At 40.6% G+C, this 25598-nt stretch overlaps 1 protein-coding gene across 5 annotated transcripts in view; it reads left to right on the top strand.

The window, feature by feature from the left end:
- Positions 1-326: 326 nt before the first annotated feature.
- Positions 327-25598, top strand: part of HHAT (hedgehog acyltransferase) — a 145652-nt gene continuing 120380 nt past the window's right edge. For 2 of the 5 annotated variants that reach the window (XM_021547627.3, XM_021547628.3), the window contains exons 1-8: positions 339-445; positions 646-770; positions 2163-2230; positions 3420-3533; positions 4088-4282; positions 5496-5708; positions 8272-8443; positions 17786-17936. In XM_021547627.3, coding sequence (XP_021403302.1) covers positions 677-770; positions 2163-2230; positions 3420-3533; positions 4088-4282; positions 5496-5708; positions 8272-8443; positions 17786-17936 — 1007 coding nt within the window. In that variant the 5' untranslated portion in view covers positions 339-445; positions 646-676. Of the gene's footprint in view, positions 446-645; positions 771-2162; positions 2231-3185; positions 3276-3419; positions 3534-4087; positions 4283-5495; positions 5709-8271; positions 8444-17785; positions 17937-25598 lie in introns of those variants that run through there. The other 3 variants (XM_031504257.2, XM_031504259.2, XM_031504258.2) reach the window with 3 other exon arrangements.

Raw genomic sequence — 25598 nt, 5'->3', positions numbered from 1 at the left:
CGCCCGGCTCCCGCCCGGCTCCCGCCCGGCTCCCGCCCCGCTCCCGCCCCCGCTCCCGCCCGGCTCCCGCCCCGCTCCCGCCCGGCTCCCTCCCGCTCCCGCCCCGCTCCCGCCCGGCTCCCGCCCGGCTCCCGCCCGGCTCCCGCCCGGCTCCCGCCCCGCTCCCGCCCCCGCTCCCGCCCGGCTCCCGCCCCGCTCCCGCCCGGCTCCCTCCCGCTCCCGCCCGGCTCCCGCCCGGCTCCCGCCCGGCTCCCGCCCCGCTCCCGCCCCGCTCCCGCCCGGCTCCCGCCCGGCTCCCGCCCCGCTCCCGCCCCTCCGCGGGGCATCCGCCGGGCAGGACCGGGTGCGGGGCCGCCTACTCGCTTGCGGGCGTGGAGCCTCCGGCCGGCCCGGCCGAGGCCGCGGCTGCCGCTCCTTCCTCTCCCGGCGGCACGGCCCTCCGCAGGTAAAGGGGCAGCGGCGTCTCGCCTCCCCTCCCTTCTGTCCCGGGGCTGCCGCTGTCCCGCGGGTCCCGCCAGCCGTGGGCCGTGCTGAGCCCTTGGACCCGGCGCCTCTGCAGCCGGCGGGGCTGTGCCCAGTGTCCCGCCGCTCGGTGCCCGTCTGCCTTCCGCCAGGAAACCGCTCCCGTCCTTTCTCTCCCCGCAGGCAGGCGGCTGGCGGGAGCAGCTCCGTGCCGATGCTGCTGCCGGCCTGGGAACTTTGCCTCTACGGGCTCCTGACCGTGGGCTCCCACCTCTACGCTTTCTACGAAGCGCACCAAGTGTCTCGAGGTAAGTGTGTGCCCCGGGCGTGCTCACTCGGGAACGGCTTCCCCCCGTGCCTGGCGAGGCTGTTCGGTGTGAGTTCTCGTCTCTGGTCAGTTTCTACTTTGTTCCTGTGCGAGGAGCCCCTGTGTTCTTCCCAGCTGCCAAGCTGCCCTGTGCGAGGAAGCAGTAGGCAGATGCTACCTGAGCATACAGCTTTGTCCCAGGGCGTTTTTGCCTTTGAGTGCTAGGACGGCCCGTGGTAATGCTGTACTCGGATGTGGCTGTCAGGGAAAATATGAGGGAGACCTCTGAAGCTCAGCTACTCGGGGAAAATTCAGGAAAGTTGGGTTTGAATTGACTTGTTTTCCCTGGCTAGTCACTAGCAGCTCCTTGCAGGTGGGTGGTTCAGAAGCAGCTGTGCCTTCTGATGGTACTTGCCAGGGTCTGAACCTGGAGAGGCCCTAGGGCAAGTTGGTGTTCCCTGCCTGGAGCTCTGGGCTTCTGGTGCTGAGTCTGGGGCTCAGAGCAATGGTTGGGTTGTCTGTAGAGCTTTGTGGTCAGCTTCTTTCCAAACACCTACCTCTGCCTTGTGTAACCTCTTGGTAGCTGCTGTGGTGGCTTGGTTTGGAGCTGTGGAGCTATGTATTGCATAGCAAGGGCAGGACTTTAAACAAATTAAGTACAGTTTGTAGATGAAAAGAAGCTATGTTACAGCGCAGTGGTATTTAAATAAAGGTTGCATTGTAAAAGTATAGCAAGCTAGAGAGCCTTTGCAGGGAATATATGTTGCATCTTATTAGGCTTTAATCAACAATTACATTAATGACATTAATGACTCTACCTGGCTCTTGAAAGCACTCAAGGGAAGAACAGAAGTGCCAGAAAGGCATTTGCAGAGCAGTGGAAGGAGTGCTGTGTAACTGGGTACAGAGCTATGCACCCATGCATACAGCAAGTCTTCTGCTGAAGTGGCAAAAGGCTCTAGAGGCAGCTTCTCTGAGCAGCTTTTCTCTGTTTTGGCTGTACTGGCCACTCTTGGGTCTGTGTCCTCTTTCTGCTCTGGTGGGAGAAACCAGGCAGTTCTGAAAAATGGCGAGTGAGGATTAGTGCAGGTCTTGTGTGGTAAAAGGTGGGTTGCTGCTACTGTCCTCATTGCTGCAGGCCAATGCATTGCCAGTGGGATCAAAACACTGGTTTTGGGAAATTGCTTTACCAGTACTATGGGGCAGAGCTGTGGTGCAGTTGGCCTACCTAGTGAGCCGTGGTGATGTGGTGACTTGCCCTTCCCTGGATATGGGTATCCTCACTGATGGAGATCACATGGGAATGTGCTGCTCTTGAGCAGCAGAGAACCCATCCCTGACTCTTCATGCTCTGGCAGCTGTGTCCTTATCAAAGGTTTGCTCTTCCCTGCAGAGTATGAGGCTGCAATGGACAGAAGGTTTGGGCTGGACCCAGGGACTCTCTTTCGGGGGCTAAAAAAGGTAGGAGGGGTGACAGTGTCTCGTTTTGTGGCAATAATCATGTCTCCGTGCCCTTTGCACATCGAAGCTTCTGATTTAGCATTAGAAGTTTATAGTAACATGCAGATTTGGGTATTTATAGTTAATTCTAGTCTAATGTTTCTGATGAGGAAGAGAGACTGGCTGGGTGTGTCTGGATCTAAGAATCATAACCAAAGTTTTGTTCCTTTTCTTGATCCCTGATTTAAGTGTTTATCCTTTGCTATGTCTCTTGATAACCCTCTATTTTACTCTTTGGCCTTAAAACTCTGATCAACCTTGACACTTCCTCCAGCCTTTTCCCCTTTTTCTTGTTAGTAGGTGATTTGGATAATGCTTAATGTCAATGAACATATTTTTCTCTTGGTTAGCCTGGAGTACGGCATAGAGAACAGATTTTGAGGTGTAAGGTTTAAAGAAGCATAGTTGGTGTTAGAGAAAAACCAAAGCAGTAAGAAAACTGTCAGTCCTCTACACCAAACAAAAAGGCACATCCCTACCCCCACTTGCTTGTATTTCTTCAAAAGGTTGTGAGGTCAAAAGCAAATAATGCAACTAATCTTGAGGATTGCTTGCACAAAAGCAGGAATGCATGTCTATGGAAGTGTTTTGGTGTTCAGGCCTGCCATCACTGCTGATAATGGACCTTTGATATGTACTTTTTAGAAAGCTTTAAGGTAGTTGAGATGAACTTTTAGTGAAGCTCTGTATTGGACTCAGGGCTACCAGCTGATCCCTCTTACTTAATTTAGATAAAAATTTCCTTCCACAGCTAACTCCAGCTGACCTAACTCTGATTGCAACTAGACTTTACTGAAATGGGGAGCTAAGCTTTTCTTCCAGCAAAGCACCTTTCCACTGAAGTTCTTCGTTTTCCAAGGCAGAGCAGAGTTGCTCTCTGAATCCCTTCAGGAGAGCTGAAGTTCCTCAGCTTCAGCACCAGTGTGAGGTTTAGGGAGCACAACACCAGCTCTGTTTTCCTGAACTTTGCCTCACTGGAAGTGAAAATGATGCTGAGTTCACTGCTGTAAGTGATCCAACTGGATTGCTGAAATAGTGTTCCTGAGATGTGGGAGTTCTGTTTGGTACCACACAGGAATTTTATTATGGAGGTATTCCTTTGTCCCTTATGGCCAGATACACATAGTGACCAGTTCCCTTCATGTCACAGGACCCCATGGACTTTGAGTGGAGCTATTGGGTTGAATGGGGAAGGGAACGTATACAGTGGCTTCTGGCTGGTCACCTGCTGGTATCACAAATGTCCAGGCTCTTGGTGGAGAAGGTATGTAGAGATTTTCTTCACTGTGGGGAGTTTCTGATGGGTTTGTTTCTTGTGGACATGGGAAGCTTTGCAGTGAGGCCTCTGACAGTAGTAAATCTCATCCTGTGGTGTGAATTGTGTGAGGGGGTTAGTTGCCTTAATGTTTGGAGACTTCAGCCTCCAACCTATAAAGCCTCTGCCTTGTTGTAAACCATTAAACAGCATTGTTTGACTTGTACACAGTAGAAGGGTGCAGTTATTCCTTTATGAGGAAAGTATGTAAAGTGATGGTTGTTTGGGTTTTGGCATGATACCTGCTAGTCTGGGGAAGGAAAGGAAGAAATTATGCTCTCCCTCAAATTAGGGAGCCTCTGGTTTTCATGTGATGTTACTACAGAAATGCCTTCCCTTTCACTTCTAGGGATATGGTTGAGTTTGTGTTTTTTCATGTGTGTTCCTCACCTTGTTGACTACATTTGTCTGCAGCAAAATCTGTATAGGCAGTACAGGTATTAAATGCCTTTTTTCTTCAGAAATAGTTAAACTGAAAATTGTTAACTTTTTTTTTCTGACAGTATAAACCATGGTGCTTGATGGTTTATGGAATGGCTGCCTGCTGGTTGTTACTGGGAATCAAGGGCTTTGCTGTAATTTTGTTACATGCAGCTATTTCCTTTGCTGTGGCTCAGTTTCAGCTGTCACTCCTGACATGGTTGTGCTCCCTTATCCTTCTGGCCACTTTACGCATACCAGCCGTGGAAGAAACCAAGGTAATGTGAGGACTAATTAAGCATCCAACTAATTATTGTGAAGGTTGTCTATAAAGGCATCTATCTCTATGGCAGCATGCTGTTGATAATAAGCAGAGGTTTGAGAAATCTTAAGCAGTAGCACTGCAGTCACTCATGCTGGAGCTTCTCCAGTTAGTCACGTTTCTCTATCTTGGTGGCCAGTATGTCCCTTAATGTGTAAGTGGTATTCAGTAGAGCTGGAGTATGATAGTACTTCACTAGTGCTCTATTAAACACATTTCATTAGAACTCTAATCATGCCAATTCAAGGTGCTGGGTTTTGGGTTTGGTTCCAGGAGTTACTCACTATAAGCGTGCTTGTACTTATTGGTGGCTGTGATTTCTGCAGGGAAGGAGACTTTCTCCAACACTTTGATTTGTACCAAATGAGTTTCTTGCATCAACTGGCTGTATGCAAGCTCAGTTTTGCTCTTAGTCTAGTGACTTTTTCTGAGTACTACAGATATGGAAAAACTGTTGACCAGTTCTGAGGAAGTGCCCTGTTGTATTTTATTGGGCCAATGGGAAAAACAAGACAGTTGTTATAAGGGTTGTTGCCCTGATGTTCAGGGGGAGGGGGAATGAGTGTGTAGAATCTCTTCATCTGGTGTGGCCAGGTTTTGTGATTTGCTGAGGAGAGGGCCCACTGCAATACAAATTGTCAGTCAGCCAAACCACATTTGCTGTTTCCAAGTTTTTTGTGATGATAGGTTTTTGTTGTTGGCAAAATGTGTGATACCAAGTGTCAAAGAATCAATAACGTAGCTCAGTAGCATTTTTTCCAGACTGAAATTTTCTCAGGACTGATTCTCTTTACATCTAACTTCAGCCCTATTAGCCTGTTGGCTGTCAATTGTGTTGCCAGCTGGTTTGAATATTGTAGTGCTGGACTAAATCTGAGGTAGAGCTGTCCTGGTACTTCACAGACTAACATGTTTCTGAAATCAAGCTGTTGTCTCTTTATGCTGGCTGCAGTAGCTCTGGAGGACCTTTCTCCATCAAAAGCCAGTGCTTGTTGTTTATGTGTTTAGTGTTGTTCACTTTAGGTTGTCATTCCCGCTGCTATTTGCTTTAGTTTTGTCCTGCTGCTGCTGCTGACCCCAAAAGTTGAGATCCGAGTAGACATTGCTGTCTTGCCATAAAGAAAACACAGCATTGCACCATCATGATCTTTTTTTGTTTTGTTTTGCAGAGAAAGTGGTATGACACTGAAAATGAGTATTACCTGCTACTCTTCACTGTGTCTGTCCGCTGCCTCTTCTGCACTAGCTTCAGCCTGGAGTACTGCTGGCATGCACCTACCCAGAAGTCATCCCACTCATTCCCCTGGATGCTGGCATATGTGTTTTACTATCCTACATTCCACAATGGACCCCTCGTGAATTTTGATGAATTCAGTAAACAGGTAACAGTGGCTGTTGTTTGGGTGTCTAAAGCTGTCTTCCACATAATTATAAAATCAAGAAATAATACTATAGGAATGTTAAAATTTTGAGTAATCATGAGAACTTTTGTAGTGTCATGTATATCAGCTTTTAACACAAACCTGTCTCCACAAGTTCTTCTGCTTCACAGGATACTCTTGTCTGACATCAGATTCATCCCTTCAACCAGGGAGCCAGTGACGGTGCTTTCTTACATTTGGAGAGTGTTCATAATTTTAGCATGCAGCTTCTGGACTATTTTATTGTTTTCTTCTTCATCAGGTGAAATAAAGCTAATGTTTTCAGCATAAGCTTGCTATTAATTCTGAAATGGATTTCAGAGTCACAGAAAGCTGATAGATTGTATTGGGAATTCCTGAAAACTCCAGTTTCTCCTCATATTGTTGTGAAAACAGCTGATGACTTACTAGGAGCACTTTGCTTCAACTGAGCAGCTTGTTTAAAAGATAAGACCAAACTGTAGTGAATGCTTTTCTTAGTCCGTTGCAGGCTTCTTTTCAAGCCTGCTTTTTACATGATGGGAAAAGTCCATGTCTTCATCCTTTATTGTTTTCCATATTTTCTTACTTGAGTAAGAAGAGGTATCACAACCTGTTATGTCTATAATTAAAAATATTGTGTCAAAGCGGATTAGTGAACATGTCAAACCATAAAACTGCCTTTTCAGTTTATGCATAGAAACCTAGGGATTACTTGCTTCTGTTTATATTTGGGAATTTTCTGTTGAAGTCAAAGCAAATACTGGGCTTTTTGAAAGTGAAACTAGATTACAGTGGGTCCTTGAGTGAAAAGTCCTATGCTCATTTGTTTTCACTTGCTTTGGAAGATGCAATGTTGAATGTTGGACTGGATATTGTGGGAGAAGTCCACATAGACTTGCATAGAAATGGAGGTAGTATTTTTTTCCTAATTATTGTTTTGTAGCTTCTGAAGTGTGTTAAATTCCACCTAAATCCTTGTATGCCAGGAGAGGGACAGTTGTACTTTCTTTCCAAGGACTGTTTCAGAAGACCTGTAGGACTCCAAGCTGAACACAGCTTGAGAATAGCTGATAGGAAAAACTCAGGGAGCCTTGCTTTGAAACTTAACTCACCTGATATGGGTCAGCAAAGAACTATGCAAAGAGCACATGTGTTCTTGGTGTAAGAAGAAAAAGGAAGATTGAGAATAATATGTCGGTATTTGCAGAAGGTTCTCCTTAAATATGTGTGGTTAAAACCATGAAGAAGGTGGCACAAACTGAACAACCCTAATGTGTTTGCTGAAGGGTATTGTCAGAGCTCTTATCTGAGCAGAGGTATTACCTTGGCAGATGAAATCAGAAAAGGATTTCAAAGGATGCAGTGCCCAGCAGTTGATTCAAAATTCACAATACAAAGAGAATCTTTATTGATGCTGTTGTAAGAGACCACTCTCAGAACCCCTTAACTGAAGCTGAGGCTGGGATGAGCACACTGGAAAGCAGAAATTCTGGAGCTGGAGACAGTGAATTGCTGTATGACCCAAAGAGTGTAACAGCAGTTCTGGCAATTGGCATCCACTGCCAGGCAAAAATGAGACACTGCCACTTTGTCACTGGCATTGTGGTATTTCTGGGTTGAAGCAAGGCATAGCAGTTCTAGACGTGGCTTTGAAGGCCTGTTGTGCAAATCCCTGTGATAAAATGCAAGTCTCCAAGCTTTCACATTGCCATGTAGCTGATGCAACATTTGGAGCCCTCGAAAATGAGTGTGTGTGTTTACTATAGTGTGCTTGGGACTGAGGGCCTGTGCAGATGAGTTGGTTACTTCTCTTGTATGTGCATTTTTGATGGCCAGTTAGAGACTGGAGAAGGAAATGTTGCACACAATAATGGATGTATAACGCATGACTGAATTTTTAGGCAATCCTATGTTTCTGGTTTTTGATTCTCTTCTCTTTTATTGTGGAAAGGTGGTGCAATAATAATATGCCAATGTATTTACTGCAGTTAGCAGTCTAAGAGTTTGGAGCCTCTTGAGAAGCCTGTCAACTGCAGACTTTGCCTTATTGAATATTTAACTTGCATTTCCATTTTCCCAGCACATTCTGTAGATCTTGCTGACTTTGGCAATGCTGTGGGAGGAAAATTAAGAGCTGTCCTCAAATTATTGATTCTCTGCAGTTGGTAGAAGTTGGAGGTATTTTAAGTGTAAGCAGTCATTGTTCCTGTTTGGAAGGGCTGCTCCTTGGAAAATCTTCATAGCTGCAGTTTCTGTAATCTTTTTGTATTATCTCCAGAGGTCAAGTTGCAGGAATTAAAGTCTCATGTCTGGATTCTGTTCAGGTTAACAATAGTTGGCCTTTTTTACAACAGTTAGGTGCAATATACATACACATTTGGCTTGTTGGTTTCTACTGCTTACTGAGATTGAGAATGGAGAGACCAGTCTTGCAGAGTGTGTGAGGAATTTCCAAATGATGTAGTCAAAAGTTCTCAGGATAAATGTTTTGCATAAAATGATCAGTTTTGTGCCAGGTAACCTCTTTGGATTTCTTCTTTAGATGAGGAGACAAGAAGCTTTCAGTGTGAAGACCAATCTCAGCATCTTAATTGTGGGCATAATTCGTATTTTCTTTTGGTGGTGCCTGGCTGAGCTGATGATTCACCTCATGTATATCCATGCTCTCTACAGTAGTGCTCTGCCTTTGGAATCTGCATCTTACTGGGCTTTGGGTGAGTATAGAAACAATAGCAGAAATCTTTCTTCCTCCCCCACTTCAAGAACCCCAGTCTTCAGCTCTTTTATGTTGATTTGTAGGTACTTAAATGTAGCACATTATAGCCAGCCACTGTCAGAAAGGTGGTCTACAGATTCTTAATATAACATGTGGATTCTCCATGAGCTTAGTTGAATTTATTGAGCTGCTTCCTAAATTAAAAAATATTCTGTACTTTTTCCAGTCTAGAATATGTCTCTATATTTTGGTCTAAGGTGATTCTCCCCCTCAAGTCATGGAAGTGGACACTTAAAAGGAGTTTATTTATTGTGGGGATGAAGAAGGGGCATGCTAAGAATTATTTTTATCTCCTTCTGATTGATGTTTCTAGTTTGCATTCACATTGAAAAGGACAGAACTTGTAAAAACAGTAGAAGGAAGGACTTGCAAATAAGGTAACCTGAAAGTAGTAGTCAGTGCCTCTCAGTTCTGTTTTCCTGCTTGGCTTCCCTCACTTCTACCCTGTCTGCAGCTCCCTGGTATTTCATTAAAATGCCCAGCTGTGAGGAAAAGGAGTGCTGACAAATGCAGTGTAAATCAGCAAAAGCTTTAGGTGGTGGAATGTAAGCAACTGGCATACATGGTTGATTTGATTTCTGCCCCCACTTCTCAATCTGTATGACCAGGTAGAAAGAAGAAAAGCAAAGAAACCCCAGACCTTAAAACTGGTTTCTGAAAAAGCCTTGGTGACTCCTGACTTGCAGGAGGTGTCTCTTACAGCAGGGATTGATGCACACACTGTCCTGTCCAGCACTCGCTGAAGCTCACCTGTGTCACCACAGTGTGTGTGTTGAACACTTGGACTGCACTGGACTCTGGTCAGCAGAGGGCAATGTGTGCACTCTCTGTGTACCCCTGTGTGCATACATACACACTTGATACATGTTTTAGTATATCGTTTTTATATCTAAAAAAGGGCAAGGGCAGATAGAGAGCAAGAAAGGGAGAGGTTTGCCTCAGTGGTTTGTTGTTTGTTCTACTCCTCACTCAGTCACTGTTTAGAAAGGGGATTCTGAGTTTTCATTTTCTATTCTAAATGTCAGTTCATTGATGAGTTAAATCTGTTAGCTCCTAGTGCTTGTGTGTGTTACAAAAGCTGGCCACTTGATAATGCAGGGAAAGCTCCAGCATTAGGGATTAAATATTCCAGCAGTGGTGCTACTGATGGATTCCTCCCTCCCTTCAAGACTACCAGTGTTGGTCTTGTAGGGTGGGAAGGGAGTTACACTATAGGCAACAGCTAAGTTGTCTGCATATTTATTTGATGAAATAAAGTGTGTTATCCTAAGAATTAAAAGGCATTTTGAACAGAGGGTTAGAAAAGGTGAAAATGCCTCAAAGCAACAGGAGACGTAAGCCATTGGTAGAGCAAGTTTGGACTGTAGAGCTGCCAAATGTCAAATTATTGTATTTTAGCAAGCTGCCTGTGACGATCCTTGCCTTTAGGATAGGTGTACTCAAAATGTAACCTTTTTCTCATTGAGCTTTTTTTTCCTGTAGTAATGTTGGCAGGTATTTAAACTATACTATAAATGAGATTTTTTGAGGTAGAAGTTGGTCACTTAATGTTTTCTCTGCAGGTTTTATCACAATGGTTGTATAGGTGTCCTTAAACTCAAATCAGTGATAGGCCACTATTGTGACTTGCTTTAGGGAGCTACCAATATATGAGTATTGGTACTAGTAATAATTTACTGTTAAGTCTTACTGGACTCTTATGGATCTTACCATGGTTCTACACCAGCTCCTGTACAGAGCCAAACACTCTCCTCTGTTACTTTGCATGCTGTGTTATTGGAACTAATTTTGTCACATAACTGAGTCTTAAGACCAAGGAAGAACCTTGCTGTTGACTCAGGAGGATTATCCATGGTATGTAAGCCTCTCTGCACTGCTGGGGTTTGTTCATTTTGGGTGTCCTGTTTGAATTCAGCAGCTTTAAAACAGCATGGAACATCTATTTACACAGTGATGCTTGGCTGCCCTGATAGCCTGGTAAACTTAAGGGAAAGGCTGTGAGGCTGCTCTGCAGTTACCCCTAATTAGGGAGCTTACATCAGCTGCTGCATTTTTTTTCTGGGATAACTTTGAGCAATGGGCCGTAAATGCCAGAAGTGCAGGTAAGACAACAGTGCTGTGAAGTTTTGCTACCAACACCTAAGAGCAATGTCAGTCTACTCCTCATGACTGTGAAGTTACAGTGTGCTCTGCATCACTGTGTGCTGTTCCTGTAAGGTGAGACATCAAAGAAATAAAAAAATACCACAACTAAATCCTGAGTTACAATGCTTGTTAAAAAAAGCTAGTGTATAACAGTGCCATTTATGGCCATGTAAAGCAGGAATACTAGAGTGACCAAAACAAATATTGCTAAGGGCACACAGGTGTTAAATTAAAAAAATAGTAGGAGAATGTTACCCAGCAGTAAGAGAAGTATTTTCTCTTGTGTGGATGGAATCAGAGGCAAATGAGTTTCTAGAAGCAGCAACATACCAATTGGTGCAATATAGCTTTTCAGTAACCAAATATTAGGTCCCACATCCAGAACAGAATGAGGAATATGATGGGGCTGTATCCAACTCTATGCTATATATGTATGGCCCTTCATTTTGTGGAAGGGATGTTTATGTCTGAATATAGAATTAATTTAAAGATGTCAGCTGTGTAATCACAGAACTTTTATTTATTGGTCCTAGGAAGCCATTGTTTGGAGAATGTGAGCATTTTTCAGAATCCACAAATCATTGTGTCTCTGTTCACAAATGTTTGTGTCTGTGGATAGTTTGCTATTGACATACTGAGCAATATCAGGGCATTTGTGCTTTTTTAATGATGACTATCAAATGCAGTGTTTATAGCAATTCCACGGTTTTGTGTTAGTGCTGCATCTCATTCTGGTAGCATCAGTCAGATTGGCTGAAAGAATTGGGTGCTTTCAGAACTAATGACACAGCAGGAAGACCCATATTCCATGTTAATGGAAGCCATGGTACTTCATTCTTCTCGGTTTTAACATTAATTTGGAATAATTTTCTGCCTTTACATTTTGCATTGTAAAATGTAGATTTGCAGGCACCAAGAATAAAAACCACTATGAATTCCAGTAATCCAGTGTCCTGATGAATTGCAGCATAACAGAACAATAGCTACACTGTGCCAGATCAGAGGTTCATCTGTTCTACAGAGTAATTTTTGGATATGGTATGTAATGAAGCAAGAGAAAAGAAATGAGTAAAAGACAGTTAGATTGGTGATCCTTTTCAATGTCTGTTCTTCAAGCTTCTGCAGCTGAATGACAAATTCACTGACATGTGGTAATGGGGAGCTTAGTAGCATTGGTTGAAAGAGCTCAAATTGAAACAAGTGATTTTTTTTTTCTTTGCTATGACAACGTAGACTATCAATGGTAAAATTCACTTTGCTAAGGTACATTCTATTGTATAGAAACTGAAATGTGTCTTGCTAAGTCATTTGTTTGTTAAGTGTGATTCTGAAAATGCAGATGTTGGAAGAAGCATTGCCTGTATTTCCCTGATGGAGCTTCACATTTATCCTGGTGATTCAGCACCATCTACTTATCTCTGCTCATCTGAGCACAGCTTCATGTCCATCTGGCAAAGTACAGGGAATGATGGAAGACAGAAGTGTATATGAAAATATGTTGTTGAGTATAATTGTTGCCCTGGATTAATCTAGATCTTAATAGATCCCAGAGTTGTGAAAATATATTTTGCTAGGAATCTGTCTGCTTTGTCAGAGGTGTGTGATGTATGGATATACATCTGAGATGTAAACACTTGATAGAATGTCAGGAATTCTCTGTGGGTTTCATGTATCAGTCCTAACCACGTGTGGTCCTTTTGTTCTAGTGGAGCATGCACAAGGTAGTGTCAATTAGCTATCACTGTTTTAATTATTAACTAGGCTCTACTACTTCAAAAGGGTGTTTTCATATGAGTGGCATGTAAATCAGTCTAGAATATGATCTGTTTAAACGTGGAGCCACATGGCTTAATTTGTAGTTGCTGATCCCATGTTTTAATTTGTTAGAAGAAGAAATGTTATGTGTGTTCTTCTTTGACAGTGAGACCTACAGAGTAGTCTGTGTAAACTTGATAGAGTACTGGTTTTGATGTATTTGCAGTTTTTTATGATAAACCCACAGATAGGAAATAGATTTCTGAGTTCATTTTCAGAAGGATGCAGCATTCTGCTATTGAAATCAGGGGATCTGTTCATCTAAGTAGCAATGAAATACTAAGAGGAGTCTGAGATTTTTTCCATCCTGGAAGATAATGATAAGGAGAAATTGATTAAATATTTGGCATATTGAGGTCTGTTTGAAAAGTGGAAATAATACTATGAGTCAGAAAACTTAGATTTTTTTTTTCTAAAATATTAAGCTGTTCCCTGTTTTGTAGAAAGAAGTGTTCATGTGTGTAATTTTTCTTTTTCTAATCTTTTCTGTAGGCTAAACTTCAAGACCATATTGGCAATTAACCTACTCCTATGACTACTTTTTTTTTTACTCATGCATATTGTGGCTTAATCCCAGCTAGGAACTGAGCACCACACAGCTACCCACTCCTTTTCTTGGAGAGGTGGGATGATAATTGGAAGAATAAAACTGAGAATTTGTGGATTGAGATAAAGACAGTTGATAAGGTAAAGAAAAAGCTGCGTGCACAGCATAGCAAAACAAGGAATTAATGCCCCATTTCTCTGGGGAGGCAGGTGTTGGATCTGCCCCAGGGAAGCTGGGCTCTTTCATGTACAATGGTTACTTAGGAAGACAAATGCCATCACTGTGAATATCCCCCCTTTCTTATACCCCTAGCTTTATATGCTAGGATGAGTATATGGTATGGGATACCCTTTGTGTGAGTTGGGCTCAGCTGTCCTGACTCTGTCTCTACAAGCTCCTTGTGCACCCGCAGCATTCTCACTGGTGAAAGGTGAGGAGCAGAAAAGACCTTGACTTTCTAAACCCTGTAGTAACAAAAACATTTCTCTGCTTTCATCAGCACTGTTTTCTGCACAAATCCAAAACACAGCTGCACACTGGCCACTGTGAAGAAAATTAACTTTATCCCAGTAAAAGCAATGCAGTGTGATAACTCTTGGTTTATTTAGAGAGCCTTTCCCTGAAAGTATTAACAATTGAACATAATACTTAGAGTAGATGTTTTCATATCATGGTTGGAGTTAGAAGGAACTTTAAAGATAATCTAATTCCAACCCCTTTGCCATGGGCGTTCCTTCCACTAGACCAAATTTCTCAAAATCCTTGGGAGTATTCATGGTAGGTGTCTTTAAAGCCTTCTGGCTTACTTTAACTTGGAAGACCTGTCTGTGCTTTGACTGAGAGTCCCTTGACAGCTGTTAAGTCTTAAGTAATTTCACTTTGGGACCTTTATGTCCATTCAGCTATCTCTAAAAATAGGCACTTAGCTTCCAGGACAAACACTGTGGTACTTTCTTGCAACTACTCCATCCACAGAAGGATGTTTCTTGCTTCTTGTGTGCTGCTGGGAGGCTGAGATATTTTGAACTTGATTATATGGCCTGAAATTCTGAGCTGTTATAAATGTTTGCTTCCTATTAGACTTCTTCCATGTGTCAATAACCCTTTTGAAACGTGACAGCATATTTATCTCTGTTTGCTAGTGGAACCTGTCCTGGTACTTGACAAAAACAAGCATCTACAATCACTAATGCCATAGGGTCAATGTAGCTACAAAAAGGGTAAAGTTGTGATGTGCTGATAATAAAATTGCCTTCTAAGTTACAGTTTACCATGACTTTTGATGTTGTCTTAAGGATAGAAAAATGTCAAGTGTGATTTGTAATATATGGATGCAAACGTTTTGTTGTTGCTTATGAAAATATTCTATTTGTTAACTTCTGTCAAAAACTACCAGTCAGAATTTTGAGAGCATGAAGACTAAAATTAAGTCATGTGAATATTCTAATTTGTCATGATCTTTGTTTTAAAGTTCTATGAAACTTAGGAAATGCAGTTTTGCAGTAAACTTAAGGTTAAGGAAAATATTTGAAGGTTGATAAATACATTTTTAAAGCATAGGAAAACTTAGAATTTTTTAAGGATTGGAAGATGATAAATTGAAAATACCAGCTTCTATAAAAGTAAATTGCTTTAGTCTGGGACTTCAAACAGTTTGACCATTGAAATGCATGGGATTAAGATCAGGTACTTTACCTTGATACTTTATCCCTTAAGACATTCTGTTAAAAGAAAAAAAAAAAAAAAACACCTCAACTTTCAATCCTTTGAATTAATTTATTCTGGAGAAAAGATACAATCTTGGCAGTACTTTTTCCTCTTAGGTGTGTTGTAATATACATTTGTTATGGCTTGTTTCCATTTAAAATAATGCTCATGTGTTTGGAGGAATTATATCAAACACTAGAGAAGAAATTACATGATATTAATTAATGAATTTGATTGTTAATTTCATGCTTCTCAATCGGGTGAAGCTGTGTGCTTCTGGCTACTTTGTGCTAGAATGGAGCAAATGCAAAGCAGCTTGAATGTCTCAGGTATGCAAGAAGGTTTAAAGCCTGTGCCTGTTGCCAGTGCAGCCTAGCTATTGTGTGGCTGTGAATGTTGCCGTTAATTTTCCCAGTGTGGCCAGAACTCTCCTACTGCTGGCATAAGCTCAAGACCTATGAGAACTTGACTTGTGTATTTTGATAGGGACCTTTGTGTTGCTGTTTTTGTGAGTCTTAGAATTGCCACTCCCAGAGTAGCTCCGGTGTGCTGGGTGTGACTGTGATGTGATGTCTGTGTTTAAGATGCCAGTGCTACTGAGCTGCCTGTTAGTTACAGTAATGACAACCTAGATGTGTGTTATTGGAGATGGAGAAAATGCCTTTTTTCCCCAACTTGCATATTATGACTTGGTATCCATGAACTCAATCTTCCGTTGTTACATTTAAAATCAAATGTATTGATTTTTTGGGTCTCAGAGTGGAAGCCTGTTTCTAAATACCTTTCCATCAAGCACAGCCAAAGGATTTTGAGTTTTACAACTTCACAGACAGCTGTGATCTTCATAATTGGTTTGTGTGGGTGTCAGTGTTCAGCTCTCCAATGAAATTTGTCATAAAAGAAATGAGACACTGAATGAGAAGGGAATTAAAGCAGAAATTTGGCTGTACAGATGATTTAGCAGTAATCTAATGTGGAGCTAATTGGCTAGTATCCAAATTGTGCTTCTGATTGTTTGTTTTCCTCTGGGGAAAAATGTTATTGAATACTTGATGCCTGTTTCCCTGAAGTAAAATAACATAAGATTCATGTCTCAGTATTTTGTTCTAACATCAATTTTTATCTTGTATGGCACAACTGTTGCTTATTGTGTACAAGGATTATGATATCAAAACTAAAAATGTTGGATTATTGTAGCAAAATAGTGGCCATGTGTAGGTCAGCAGGAATTTTGCATTTTACATTATCAGTGCCAGAGTTTCACTCTAGGTTATTATACAGTAGATGAATTTTTAATGCTTAGCTTCTGGTTGTCATCCATTGTATACTTATTAGTCAGCAGAATTCAATAGAGATGTCGTCCCCCCCTTAAAAAGAAGGTTACTTAAATGTTCATGGAGTTGTACTGCTGCAGTCAGATTAAAAACTTTGTGCCCAAGGACAGTGTGCTGGAAGGTTTTAAAATTGTGTTGAATGTCTGAAATCCTTCAGTCAAGTTAGGTAATATGACTGAGCAAAAGCAGAGCACTGGAGTAGAAGTAGATGTAGCAATTGCATTTTATATTTTTTTTCTGTATTAAAGTATAATTTTAGTTTGCCTTCTTTGTGGTGAGATTTTCTGTATGTCAACTGTCAGATGGAGAAGTTCACCAAAGTTATTGGGTCTTTCAGCAGTGACCTCACCAGTTTCTGTAAAGGTGTTGGCCTCTGCTTTTTACTGTATTTTTACTTATTGGTCAATAAGTAAAAACAAAGAACATTTAGAATATTAGTAGGAATAATCTTCTTTTATAATGCATTCAAAGGTTGTTAATTGCATGAATAATAATAATGAGAATATTTGATTTTCATAATGAGATTATGATTTTCATCTCAGATCTGTGTAAGATGCTGGAGTTTCTGTCATAACCTGAGGTTGTGAGCAAGCACACTTATGAAATTTCTCCTTTGGAATTAAGGCAGCTACAAGACCTTAAGGAGACCTTTGTGGATTTGAAAACTGAAATATGCTTGGACCATTATGCCAAGTGGAGTCCCAGTTTTCTATGCCTTGGATGTAGCAGAAGGGGATCTTGTAGTAATGCCTTAGGTTTTAGCTGTTATATTTTTCAGATGCTGTACTGCTTTAGTGTGTAGTTCTGAGCTTCATATTAAGGGATGGTAAGCTCTCTTTATAGAGTAGGTAGACAGAATAATTCATTTCCTAGCTTGGGGCCAAGGACAACAACCCAAATCTCGAGCCTATGAGCATAAACAACGTGGACTGAAGAGAGAAGCAAGAAGGATGGGACTTCCTAACTTAAAGCTATAACTGGACAATTAATTTCAATATGCAAATGAACCAGAACTCATAAAAGTGAGAGACCTTGTGACTGGTCATCTATTTTGTGACCATTTTAAGTTCATCTTTGGTGTAGCCCTGGCTGCACTCTTGTACTGCCCAAGGTGTATCCATTGAGGCTTTTTAATAAATACCTGCTTTATTCTTTAACTCTGTCTAGTCCCTGTTCTAGGTCAGCCTTCACAAGACATCAGTAGGGGTATTTTTTCTGGGGAATCAATCTGACAGGGCATGGAATGTTTGTGGAGATCAGGATAACGTGCAGTTTATAACCATTGTTTATGGCTGTTCTGGAGCAACAAATTTAGAGTGGTTGGTTGGGTTTTTTTTTTGCAAAGCTAAGTTTACTGTCCCTGTGGTAAATGTTCATTGCTAATATTGGTATATTCTGATTTTTAGCTCAACATAAGTCAGTTGTTTTTTTTTATAGCAGTCAACACCCACAGTCCAGAGATTTTTGAGAGTGGACCTACAGATGCAGATTTGTGCCTTCATGCTGGAATGATGGTACCCTTCTGTATATGTGCCTAATGTCATAAATGCATGGGCTTGTGTGCCGTGTCTCTTGTGAAGAGACAAATGTTGTGTATCCCATCAAGCAATGATGCTTGCCTTAGTTCTTGGAATAATATTGCTGTTTGAAGGTAATAAATATTAACAGGCTTTTAAAATATTTCAGGACTTGTTGAAGGTATGTTTTCTTGTTTTGTTATTTTTTGTTTTAGGTGGCCTGGCTTTAGCTCAAGTACTTTTTTTTTATGTGAAATACCTGGTTCTGTATGGTGTTCCTGGCCTCCTCCTTCAAATGGATGGAATCAAACCTCCAGCTCTGCCTTGCTGTGTGAGCCTGATGCACAGTTTCACTAAAATGTGGAGGTTAGTCATTGTTACTTTTCAGGCAGTTTATTACTGATACATGGCAGTCAGAGCATGCATGTGTGTTCATTCTTACATACCTGTTTGCTTTCCTGTCCTTGTGCTTTTTCTCTCACCCCCCTTATTTATCTGTAGTGCTTTTTAAATGGACTTCAACTTGATGGTTACTTTTTTCACACTGTGGAGGGATAAGGGCAAGTAGCCATTTCAGCATTTTCATCCTTTTAATTACTAGAATTAGACTCAGCCTACCTAGTTAATATAGCAATTATTTTTTCCAGTTACCTATTAAATGATTTTTTTTCAGTCTGTGTCTAAACCCCACATTTCAGCTTGAAATTCTTCCAGAGACTGAAAATAAATGCTTGATTAATCACATGAGAAAAGCTGTAGTTAAAATATTTTAACATGTAGAGTCATATGGTAGAGGAAGTCTTGAACATGTTAAAAATACTATGAAAATGATAATTGTTTATATAGTAGGATGAATTTCTGGATCTGCTTTGCTTTTACAGGAGCTTCAGCACAATATTTCTTCAAAAACCTATGAATCTTGTGTCTTGTGTTTGCTTTAAATTAGCATTCACTGAAATATTTTCGCTGAAAACTGTCTCCCAGGTGGATTCTGCTTAATGTTTACCTTCTGTGTAAGAGTGGATTCACTTGACTTCTCTCCTCCCTTATTTTCCTCTGCACTAGCCAATATTCCTTCAGGCTGTGGGGTTCTGTGCCCCACACTTGTAAAAACATTCCCCTAATGATTTAGACTTGTCAGTCTTTTAGTGCAAAGGCTTCTCTCCTGTTGTATTGGTGCAGAGCCTGTCAGAACGGTGCTTACTCCATCTTGTGTCTGACTGCTTTGCAATATGAATAAAGCTTTTAATTTTAGCCATAAAAACAGTGGGCCTGCTGTTATCCGAGTTTTATTGGATGAGATTTTAATTTTGTTTTCAGCTAGTTGTAACAAGAAGGCTTTATAGTTTATAATAGTTGGCAAGTGTAGATCTGAAGTATTCAAAGAAATGCAGCAGGAAGAGTGCAGAAAACAGATGAATTATTAAAAATTATTTGAGCTACTAACAACTGCTTTGGTTTAAATGCTCTTTCGTAGTTTGCACTGAACTTACGACCTACAGAGTTAATATAGAAATCTGTCATTTTTACCAGGCACTTTCATGAGAACAGCATCTCTTGGCCTGCTAGCCCTTGTAGGCAGAGTTGCAAACAGCAGCAGTTTTTCCCCTTTGTCAGTTCTTATTACAGGGAATCTGTGTATTGCACTGGAGGTGCCAAGTGAAAGTGAATTTCAGCACAAACCCTGATGACACTGCTGTGCCAGGTAGCTGTAACATGCCATGAAAAGGTGCTGTGCACATGCAAAATGTATGTGTGTATCACAGTAAAAAAAAAAAATTGCATTCCTAAAATATTCATAACTCTTGTACAAAGATTGAAACTGGTATCTAAGTAGAAAACTTTTCTTTATAGAAGGAAAAAGTGTCAGGTGCTGATATTTATCTTTTTCCTGATTATTTAATTTCTATCAATTATTCATTGCCAGAAGTAATAAAATTTTTTCACAGATTGAATTTGTTTGCTTTGCATGTTGAAAAAAGTCAGTTAACGTATACCTGACTTGATTTCTTACTCTCAAAGTTCTTTAGTAGTAGATTTTTCTGTAGCTGCTGTGTTATAGGACATTCTCACTTATCTAAGGAGCTTTGTGAATGCCTTGAATTATGATGTCCTTATGTCTTTACAGTTAAACTCTTCTACCCAGGGGCTTTGCAGTGGTGCCTGGGTATCTTGTATAGAAATGTTGTGTTAGAAGTAGGAATAGCCTTTGTTTCTGAACTGTATGAGTGAACAGGACAGAAAGTGTGCAAATTATGGGCTTAGCAAAAAACAGTGAAAAAAGGGGAAAGTAAATGGCTCGTGTTGTGAAACCTTATTAACCATGACACTATTTCCCCCAAGTTCTAAATGCATTTTGATAGTTTGTGAATACAAGACTTTTAACAGGAAAGATCCTGATGACTTTATCAGAGTGTGTCAAATTTAAGTATTAAGAATACCATGTCTAGTTTTAAGGTGGTAGAGTGAGATTTGTACCAGACTGTTTTCATGAAATAGTAGTCTACTAAAGCTTATTAAAGACTTTGTAGGGCCAGGTTGGGAAATGGGGTGGATTGGAATAATCCAGATGACTTGCAGTTACAACACTCTTCTGTCTGGCATCAGGGACACTGCTCAGAAAAAAGTGCTTGTGTATGCTTGGCTTACTCTTCCCCTTCTTGCTGGTGTCCACTTGAGAATGCTGTCAGAAACATGTTGGCTGGACTTCCCAAGGCCCAGTATTACAATTTTTATCTCAAAACTTTTAGCAGTGCTTTTTGAATGAGAGAAGGTAGCCTGGAGAGAGAGACGACATGAATGTCACAATGTAAGGAATGCAAATATGCTACTAAGGAGCCTTGCACCACCACCTGGTGTCCTCTGAGCATAACAACAAAGCTTTTGATTCCATCTATCCAGACCTGTGTCACTTCTAGTCAGTACATGCTGACATAATTCACTCTGATACAGCATGTGGAAGAGCTTTCAGTCAGGAAGGTAAGAAAGATCTACAGTGTGTCTAAAGCTGCTTAAAGTTTCTCTAGAGCTGAAAAGCAAAGCAGGTGTTGAAAAACCAAATCAAATAGTCTGCCTCTCTATGGTACTAAACAATAAACCAAATCGTGTCCATTCAAACCTAAAAATAAAAGACTTTAATTAAAATAGTTATCAAGCCTATGATAGATTCTCCCTAATTCACATTTAATCAGGACAATCTCTGGAGTCAAATATTATCAATCTTGTTTGCCATCTCAAGACAAATACAGGTGTTGAATGTGTTACTTGGGTTTCATTTCACCAGGATATCATTGGCTTACTAAATATGCAGCTGCATAGCTAACAAATGCATGGTAAATACACTGCTATTCAAAAGCTTTATTATTGCTGTGAAAATGAGTCTCTGAGCTGATTTCCAGAGAGGATAGCAGTTCAGTGGCATGCAATCTTAGTTTTTAATGTCTGCTTTACCTTAAGCCATAATGAATTAAAACTTAGCTTTTGTTACCAAGGTTAAAAGCAAGGTAATGAATTGCGGGAGAGAACCAATGTTCTTGGTGTTCTTGGTCTTCTTGTGCTTTTAAAGAATAAGTCAAGGCTGATGCTTGCCATACAACTTCTCAGGTGGAGAGGATGAATTGTGTAGTGCAACTAGAAGTAGTTGTGTTACTGCTGAAACTTGCAAATTGAAACTTCAATATGGAAAAATATCCTAGTGAAGGAGTAATGGTTTGGAAACTGCAGAAACAAAAGATAGTACATAATTAAAACCTATGTAAATTTTGACATATTGATAAATTATCTTGGTAATTTATTCCATAGAGGAACTTGTCAGTTTGTAAATTAGGGCAACAGCTGCTGTTCATGGAAAAATAATCATGCTTCCATTTTTGCTTTTAGACTGTTGTGGGGTATGACTCTGCAACAAAAATGTGGGACACATTAGTTAGATATGTTTTGCCATGCTATGGGAACAGCCTGACATAAACCTCACATTTATTTCTGCTCCTAGACTGATTTGAAATGTGCAGAAACACAGCACCTTGATGATGTTCAGAGGGCTGGAGCACTTTGTCTATGCAGATAATTTGAGAGAGTTAGGTTCAGCCTGGAGAAGCAAAGGCTCCAGGGAAACCTCATATCAGCCTTCCAGTAGTTAAATGAGGCTTATAAAAAAGAGGGAGAGAGACCTTTTTATGCAGGCAGATGTTGATAGGCATGGGGAAATGATTTTGAAATGAAAGAGGAGAGGTTTAGATTAGAGTCTAAGAAGCAATTCTTTAGTCAGATGGTGGTGAGGCATTGGAATATGTTGCCCAGAGAAGTTGTGGATGCCCTGTTTCTAGAAGTGTTCAAGGCCAGGTTGGATGGAGTCGTGATCAGCCTGGTCTAGTGAGAGTTGTCCCTGCATGTGTTGGGGCATTGAAACTAGATTATCTTTAAAAGTCCCTTACAACCCAAACAATTCTGTGATTCCATGACTACTTCTGTGTCTTTCCACTGTGAAATCTTGTCATTCCCAAATATCCCAAAATAGTTTGGAGACAAGTGTGTTGGGGATAAACTGTTAAAACTTGATGCATGTTTAATGTAGATTAGTCTCAGCAAGAGTAGAGGTTTTTCAAGAAGGCAAGCAGAAGTAGCCTATGAAACGTAGATTTCACTGTAAACAGTATTTCATCTAGAATACAGAAAATGAAGTCAAAGAATGCTGCCGAAGGAAAATAAAAAAAATGCAGTGATAAAGATCAGATAGTTTTCAACTACCATGACTTAGGTTCTAGATTCTACTCTGTATTTATCACCCTGATTCTTGACAGACAGGAGTCTGATATTAGGCAACCCCTGATTTTCTTGCATGCTTAAGGACTAGGAGGGCTGTATTTGGCATATACAGACACACACACACATATATGAACAAGTTAAATTTCTGCTGGTGATGTTTTAGTGACATCCAAAAATGGCATCTGGGTTGTGATTTACAAGAAATTGTCTGCCATTTAGTTTAATGGCCTTGTTACTGCTTAAGATTATTTGCCTGACTTGAAAAAATGGTCTTTGTGCAAGGTCTCAGTGAATTGCTTCAAATTATGGATTACAGTCTGCTGTGGTCTTACCATATTCTTGGCTATAATGATGCCATAGAAAATAGAGCTACAGATAAAAATGTAAATTTATTTGCATTTGTTTCTTCCTTATCCTGGTACTTTTTGCCTACTTCTACCGTTGATCCTGAAATTTTCCTCCTTCTGGAAACAATTCCTTGTATGTCTGTCAAAAAGGACATTGCCAAAGTTTTTTTCCCCTTTGTTTTGGACTTTTCTGGGAAAAGACAAGTCTGACATTCATGTGTGAGTGCGAGAGATCACTGTGACCACATGCAGTAATTCTAGAATGAAGAATAGCCTGCAAAAACTTACTGTCTTTTATTACTGGCTTAAACTCCTGATAGTATTTTTCAATTGCCTATTAGTTCATGGTGAGGACTGAAATAGATATTTAAGAAAGGAAAATGGTCTTCCTGACCTGTAGAGGTAAAGTAATTACTTGAGTGCATTTTCAGCTGTGCTTCTTATAGTCTCAACCAGTTTGACACGTACTTTCTGGTCTTCGGGCTTCTGATTTTTAGTAGTGGAATAAATAATCTTGGGAATTAGCTTGTTAAGGATATCAAGACAAGAAAGATGCTGAAAGGCTTTGAAAATACCTTTAAGGAAATTTAAATAAGATCAGAAGTTGTGTTTCTGTCAGTACTTGACTTGAAAAGCTTGCCTTCTTAAATTCCCAACTAGCCAATGTTTGGCACAAGTTAACACAAACGTAATTGTGTGTAATAATAGCAACTGTAGCTGTTCTGCAGATCTGTGTAGTCAGGATGACATCCCTGCCTCTGGGCTCAGAGTAATGTGCCTTTGTGTGTTCAGGGGCTTGTACTCTAACAAATGGTGAAAGGTTCACTCTTTCTGTTTGGGTCTTGTAGTGCTTTTTTGTTCTGGTGTTTCTGGATAGGCTGATGGATGGTCTGAAGTAGGAGACAGCAGATTTTTCTCCCTAAATTTATCCTTCCCATGAGTTTAGTTTTCTGATTACATGTTAGTAATAACAGCAAATTGCTGTTGTGCAACCTGTCATTTCGAAGTAATTGCAGGGCAGAAAGGAAGGATGACAGGTTAAACTTCTTGATATGGCAGATAGCCTCAGGAGTAGTTAAGTTGCCAAGCCTTGAAAAATTTGCATGAGGAAAGGCAAGGCAGTCAGTGAAAAGAAACTACACATCTCCATGGCAGATGGAAGGAGGAATTCAGCATGAATCACCCAAAGCCTGCTAGAAATTTGAATGGCACATCCAGATCTGTGGCTTACACCTGCTGCCCACCCTGCTGTGGAAGGGGTTGCAGCAGCTGCTTTCCAAATCTATAGGAAGACCTCCTCTGAGGTTCTGTGCCTGGGGAGAAGGTCTGTCTGGGGACCAGAGCCAGGACAAACCTACTTGTGCTATGACCAGAGAATGTCATTTTCAGTGCTATGAGTGGCCTACCAGTCAGCTTCAAGAGGATCAGGTATTTTCCAGGTGGTTTATTTTGTATTTGTCCTACAGTTCTAGGCAGCTATGTTTTTGAAAGCACTCTACTCCATGTTTGTGATGGGAAGTACTGAGCAACTGGAACTGAGAGACAAGAAAAGGAAGGACATGGTTATGCATATTTCCCTTTCCTCTAGAGTTTAGGATTGTCTTTTCTGGTATATTTTTACCCTTTGATATTTTTCAAAGAAGGAAGTTGTTCAGTATGTTGTAAATAGTGTATCAGATAGAATAAATGTCTTTTAATTACCTATCTTCTCACTGGTTTTAGACTTAAAAATATTAATGCTGCAACATTTCTATTTCAAAGTCAAAAGGCATCTTTTCCCTACTATGTTTTGGAGGTGATAGCTTAAATATGGAGAAGATTATTTAAAAGGGTATTTGGATTAAATACAGGTATGCCCACAATGTTGAAACAGCCTAGAGCTCATGAGTAAAAGAGAATTTCATTGAAAGTTAAAATTATTGCCAAAGTGTGCAGAAGCCTGCACACTTTAACAGACTTTAACACTGTGAAGTCACAGGATTAGGTTTCTTGTCCTGTCTGTACAAGTGCACTGGATTGAATCCCAAATCAGTAGTAAAAAATAATATGCATAAGACCAGTTGTGTCATGGAAAGCTTGTGTGCCTAGAGAGGTAGGTAGTGTGTTTTAAAACACTTAAAGAATATTGTTTTCATTCTTGAGAAGATTAATGTGGTATTTGAGGATGCTGAGTGTGAATCTTGGAGAGTGCTCTTCTTCATTCTATTGATAGATAAAGTTGAATGTAAGGCAGGTCTCCCTGTATGTCTTTGCCCTCTACATCTCCTGTGGTATTCCTAAGCAGAATGATTTGGTGTTAAATACACAGTCACAGTGTGCGTGGACAGCTGGAGTTGAGGAAACCTCTCCTTAGGCTGTGGAGTTATAAGTAACCTCTAAATATTGCACCTGCTTGCCAATAGCTGAATACTTCAAGTTGCCAAAAACTTGGCTATTTAATTGCAGAATTAGTGCATATCTTTAATTGTGGAATAACTTGTTTTAAAGTTTAAAAATAAGTCTCCCTGATTTACTGTATTTTTTGTTAACTGTGGTGATGCTTAAAGCTGAGTATTGATCTGTGATGTTTACAGCTAGGATGTATTATATGAATTATATGAAAGTTCTGGACTGGTTAGCCATTCTCTCACTGATGAAGACAAAAGATTTAACTGCTTTTGATGTCAGCTAAATTAGTGCATGCTGCAGTTACCTACTGTACTGTACAGTTTAATTTGCTGGTTATCAATAATCTGTTACTCTGAAATGTAAAAAGAAGTGTGGTAATAAGGTACCCTAATCCTTCTTGGATCTAAATTACGCAATTATTGGGAATTTATTTGTCTAATGACTGCATTGTCACTGTGATTTGAAATTGCTGGGTTTTTTAACAATCAAGCTAAACCCACCTACTGCTCTTCACCTGTGAAGCCCATTG

Source organism: Lonchura striata, chromosome 3 (assembly GCF_046129695.1).
Source record: "Lonchura striata isolate bLonStr1 chromosome 3, bLonStr1.mat, whole genome shotgun sequence".
Lineage (NCBI taxonomy): Eukaryota > Metazoa > Chordata > Aves > Passeriformes > Estrildidae > Lonchura > Lonchura striata.
Note: the sequence above shows the minus strand (reverse complement) of the source record. Positions and strands in the feature narration are given on the sequence as shown.